The sequence below is a fragment of the Haliotis rubra genome, unplaced genomic scaffold (genome assembly GCF_003918875.1).
Source record: "Haliotis rubra isolate DU_JTF1 unplaced genomic scaffold, ASM391887v1 Scf65, whole genome shotgun sequence".
NCBI lineage: Eukaryota > Metazoa > Mollusca > Gastropoda > Lepetellida > Haliotidae > Haliotis > Haliotis rubra.
Window position 1 is genome coordinate 1968777 of NW_025767357.1, and position 5448 is coordinate 1974224.

Below are 5448 nucleotides of genomic sequence, written 5' to 3' on the forward strand. Positions count from 1 at the left end.
TTCAGTTGACGTTGATTCCAGTCTTTCAACATCCATTGACACCATACTGTGACCTTGGAAGCCTTAACTGTTCTGAAGAAGTGCTTCGAACATTCGCGCCTTCCTCCACTGAAGGCCGCCTGTGGTCCCCACCAACGCCGAAGTTCACTCAAGATCTTGATACATATTCATAGAGTACCAACGTCATGTACAACAAAGCAATCTCAGCACAAACGTCATCTCGACATCCCATACGCTATCACTGACTTTAGTGACTTATGATAGTCGTAGAGCTAAGGACGCTCCTTGGAACGGGGCCCCATTCACAGGCCCTCGTGTCTTTGCAAGGTTATAAGATTTTTTAAAAATATACAAAAAAATTGAGATGACCCCCAACTCGAAATGCTTCACAGTACAATACGTCATGATGTATTGTAACGTGAAGCTTTTTGAGTCGGGGGTCATCTCAAAACAATAATTTGTTTCATCTTTCATCCTCACAAAGACACGAGGGCCTGTGGCCCCACTGCGCACAGTGATTCAGGCGTTTGCTTTCAGCTTTACTAAAGCGTTTGGCGTCAGGCAGTTGACATAATATAACATATTACATATACATGTATACACATATAACATATGACACATGACATGTAATCTCCCTGCACTTCATGGAATCCGACTTATGCCAATTGGATCCGATCATTGATCAATGTTCAGCTCATGGCTGATGCAGTCGTTGAAGATATTCCCCTGTTCAATGCCCCACTATTTTGCTGCAGATCGTGTCAGGTGTTGTTCGTAATGTATCTCACATAATAGACGTGTCCATCTTCTCAGAGGTAAAGGCGACTCTGCCGGTGTAAACACCATCCTTGTTGATACCAGATCTAGGCATACTTGGACTGAAACAGCATCACAAAACCATCAAATACAAAATTTCCAAATGCATAAATATATATGCATAATATGACTTAGAAATGACACTAGATCTATGTACTGTCTCTACAAGCTACACAACGATGCTGCGATAATCTTATCACAGAATATAGTTCCCCTTTTATTACCGTACAAAGGTTCCTTCCTTGATTTTAAACATGCCGTGAGATGGAACAACTAACAATCACTCTTGACAGGTCCGAGATTAAGGCAACAGTTCGATTCATAGGCTTCTTAATCATGTTTGATGCTCATGCTGTTGATCACTGGTTTGTCTGGTCCAGACTCGATTATTTACAGACCACCGCCATATAGCTGGAATATTGCTGAGTGCCGCTTAACAAACCAACCAACCATCATGTTAATCATCTCTTTGTTAATTTGTATTAGTTTAATGCCCATCCCAATAGTGTTGTAGTCTTACCGTGGAGGGTACGGGTAAACGCGTTTTTCATTTCTGATGAATAGTCGTTTGGCCTTCTGTCGTAGTGTTGAGTTTGTCAAGAAATATAGGAAGGGGTTCATCATACAGGAAGCCTTTGCAAAGAATGTTGGGAAGGTCGTGACCCAACTTGGCAGATCCTTGTCATACACTGACCAAAGGCAGACAAGGGTGTATGGGGACCAGAGTACAATGAAGGTCACATTTATCAGAAATGCGTTCTGAAACAGAAAACCCCATTAATATTTCATTAAACTGACATTTGGTGGTGCTTAAAAAGTAATGCTAAGTAAATCAGGGTATTACGTCAATCTATACCATAGAAAGTGTGGCACAACGTTGACGTTAAACCTGTCATCGATGTATTGTCACCTGACCATTGGATATCACAATGCGCATCAATTCTTCAATATGAAATTTACATGATGTACACATTTACCATTGGACGAGAGATCGGTCCGCTAAACTGACATTCGTAAGAGAATGAACGATACATTTTGACGTTCATTCATTTTTCACGGGACTTTAGTTTTGAAACAGTAAAAGGGCTACTGTCACATTCCAGGAACTCTTTGTCTCGAACCGATCTATTCACGAAGCTACAGTGGTTCTATTTAGTAAAAAGTGGTTAACATAACAATACGGACGTCTTCATACGAGTGCTGGGAATTGGTTAAAAGCTCATAATTGATGATTGGTTCATTACAACCGATCAATCATCGAAAATAATTGGTTAGCGTCATTTATGAAATTTTCCTGATTATATTTGTTAATGGACAAAAGTAATAAAGAAAAAACCCATGTAGTTCTTTGGTGTTTTTGCAAATTGCACAAAATGCATTTGCAAATTTCACATCTTTCAAGGATGACTGAGCGCCACTGAGCATCTCTATGGTGGATATTAGGCGCTTTATAAATACATTATTATTATTATTATTATTATCTTTCAAGGATGACTAGTAGGTCAGGAACATTAATTTCTTGGAGTCTTTAAGATAAATTCAATCATGACTTGGAACGAGCTTGTAGTGGTCATAAAATGTAACAGACAAAACCAACCTTGTGAAAAATATTGTCAATGCAAACAAGTGTTCCAAAATTGTTTGTGTACGTTTATGAGAAAACATGATCGATTGCTTGGTTGTTTAGTCACTGCGACCAACCTTCGATTATTTCAATTAATCGGACCGCCACTACTTCATACTCACAAAAGTGACTCTCTTCTCCTTTCGCATATTGAAGGTTCGCATGACCTCCCCGGTGTGCGGATTGCATATTGTTGCTGGGGGCAGCATGCCTTCCACTTGGCGGACTTTCTTACATATGCTGCTGTAGCAGTAGATCATGATGACAGTGTGGATGAGGAAACAGAAGATGATGAGGCACCAAATGTACGCCAAAGCCTTGGGGTCAGAATTGCTCCAGTCGATGGAGCAGGATGTCCCGAAGGGTTCAAAGGTGTATGAGCTCCAGCCAATCAGAGGTGGTGTTGTCCATAGCAAGGTGTAGGCCCACGTAAAGACAATGGTGCACTTGGTCAATTCGTGGTTCAAACAGTATGCTGAGAAGTATAAAGAAATCATAATTAAGATGGATTAACAAATGAGCAGGTATTTCCAAGAAACAGCTGCAATACTGCTTTTTCGGCTTTAATAAAAATCTATTTTTAAGATATATGACGTTTTGATATTGAATGCATGGACTGCATGCTGCACAAATCTTTGGAAAACAATGCAGCCACATCAAAACGAGCCGTTACATGGGACCCCTTTTCGTGTTAATGGTTTAAACCGCTGTAACCATTGGACAACAAGTTGTTAATTGTTTTAACACATTTTCCATTACTGTATTTGATACACCTTAGTGTTGCAATGCTGTGATGTGGCATCTTAAAGTGAACATACCGTATTGGGGGAAGCAGATGGTTATGTAGCGGAATATGCTCAGACATGCCAGAGTGTTCATATCGGTCTGCGCCAAGGTGAACGTCATGAACCCCTGTATAGAGCAAAACACCTCCCCAAAGAGGTAGCGTTTGGCATAGTTAGATGCCACAGTCCAGGGGTAGCCGAACAGAGAGATGCCAATATCGGAGATGGCCAAATTGACCAGCAGCATGTTTTGGGGCTTCTTCAAGAGGTCTTTGTCCCTGAGAAAAGTGGCCAATACGACGCTGTTGCCCACGGTCGATATTACACCTGCAGATACACATACCAAATGGTAAACGAAGCAAGAAACTGTTGCAATATTTATTAAAATCCAATGCTGGAACAAATAGTCTGTTTTTAAAAAAAATGATTGGGATCAAAGTTTCTATTAAAACATATATTTGGCAATGCAGATTCATTTGGAAAAAGTCATCAGTCTATCTTCATCCCTTTGATCCTCCCCCATTTAATGATGTCAACAAACTGTAATCCTGATAGAAAACATGCCGCCACGGCGACAAAACAGTTCATGTCTCCAACAGAGGTTTAGAACACCCACATTCATTATATAAGTCACAGCAACTTTTGTTGGGAGCAAAAAAATAGCGGGGGTATATAACGTTCATTCCGTCCGTCCGTCCTTCCGTCTTTCCGTCCCGAAACTTTGTTCGAAGCATATCTCTTACAGTTTACATACTAGGTTCACCACACTTCACACACAATTAACCACACGACTTAGTGCAAAATGTGTTTGATGGTTTTCTTGTCCAGAGCATATCACCGAAACTATACATGCTGGGTTCACCAAACTTAATACATAATTTAATCATGAGAGTCAGTGACATTCTTCACCAACGTCCACTTCATTGTGTGCAATATGAGACAGTCAAGTTCAATGGTATGTCAGGTTTACACAGAAAACAGAAAAAATAGTATTTTACATAAATTATTAATGTAATCAGTAAATGGCAAAACTATTATCTAACAGATGTATATATAATGTTTGGTGGAGTCAAGGAGAAAGTCCAGTACATAGATCAATATCAGTCATTTCCATGTCCCAAAGAGGGAGGCGGGGGTCTGTGAGCTGTGCCCGCTTCCACACTTGTTTACAACAGTAAGGCCAAAATAGTTAATTCTTTCAACCAAACGTCGATGTGTTGTTCAATTTCACCGTGATCATGTTCCTGTTCAGACCAGTCGCTCTTCACAGAAGTCCATTGAGAAAGGTCATTGAAACCCAAATGATGTCTTAAAATCTAGTCAACATTTGGTTTAGTACATGCAATTGCATAAACTGAGGAATATTTTTCTAACATTTGAAACACGTATTTTCCTTCAAAAAAGGATAAGAAAACCCAACACAACCCAGTGCATCAATCCCCTCCATTGCCTAACTGAAATACCAGACTTCCATTTTTGTGGAAGCCGCGCTGGCTGAGTACTAATGGGACTTCCTGTCCTGGCGATTAGGTGCCCCTCTCTGATGGGACTTTTGTGACCCAAGAAGCTCTAGAATCTGTGCCCTTCATCAGTGAAACAAGTTAAAATACTATTTATGGTTTTATGCTGACATGTTTTATTTGATATGAAATGCCACAAATCGTGTTTGGTCAGGACTCTTGCATGAGATCATTCCTTTCTTACCTGACGGTTGCGATGGTGACCATCGCCATTGTATGCTCAAAAGACTGTAGCCCTTCAATATGTGTTATATTACAGCCTATATCTGTATGGTACACTCACCTACGATTGTCAAGTAAATAGCTGATGCTAGGTATTCATTATCCTCGAGAGGCTTGATGTTGTGTACAGCAACAATCCTTTTCCATTCTAAAGGCCCTTGGACAGCCGAGACGCTTGGAATGCCAGCCATCTTCAAGTCTTCCGAAGGTTCAAAGGAATGGATAGCCACTGTAGATATCGAATGTGACGTCCGTTGTGACGGTTTGAACAGATGCACGATGTTTATGGCAGATGAAGAATGAAACGGACCAAGATAATGCAGTACCGGAAGTGACGTGGCACTCATCAGTGTGAAACAGCCCAACTCTGGACGAGTCAATTCAGTCATGTGATCAACAAGATGGATTTCAACAACAGTTAGCGCTTATTGATAACTCTATTGCCATGGAAAAGCATGGAGGTGAAGTGACAGACAGTTAG

The 5448-nt window shown here is 40.6% G+C and overlaps 1 protein-coding gene across 1 annotated transcript; it reads right to left on the bottom strand.

Moving 5' to 3' along the window:
* Positions 1-784: 784 nt before the first annotated feature.
* On the bottom strand, positions 785-5158 carry LOC124257128 (visual pigment-like receptor peropsin). The gene is made up of 5 exons (XM_046691118.1): positions 5029-5158; positions 3259-3552; positions 2563-2915; positions 1337-1575; positions 785-878 (listed from the first exon to the last, which is right to left on the bottom strand). The coding sequence occupies exons 1-5, from the start codon at positions 5156-5158 to the stop codon at positions 785-787; spliced, it is 1110 nt and encodes a 369-aa protein (XP_046547074.1).
* Positions 5159-5448: the final 290 nt, after the last annotated feature.

Bases quoted from the DNA above. Each gene is read 5' to 3' on its own strand.
- LOC124257128 (XM_046691118.1), bottom strand. From the start codon at position 5,158: ATGGCTGGCATTCCAAGCGTCTCGGCTGTCCAAGGGCCTTTAGAATGG. The intron at 3,553-5,028 runs GTGAGTGTACCA...GTGTATCTGCAG, and splicing joins TATTTACTTGACAATCGTAG to GTGTAATATCGACCGTGGGC. The intron at 1,576-2,562 runs GTGAGTATGAAG...TTTCTGTTTCAG, and splicing joins AGGAGAAGAGAGTCACTTTT to AACGCATTTCTGATAAATGT.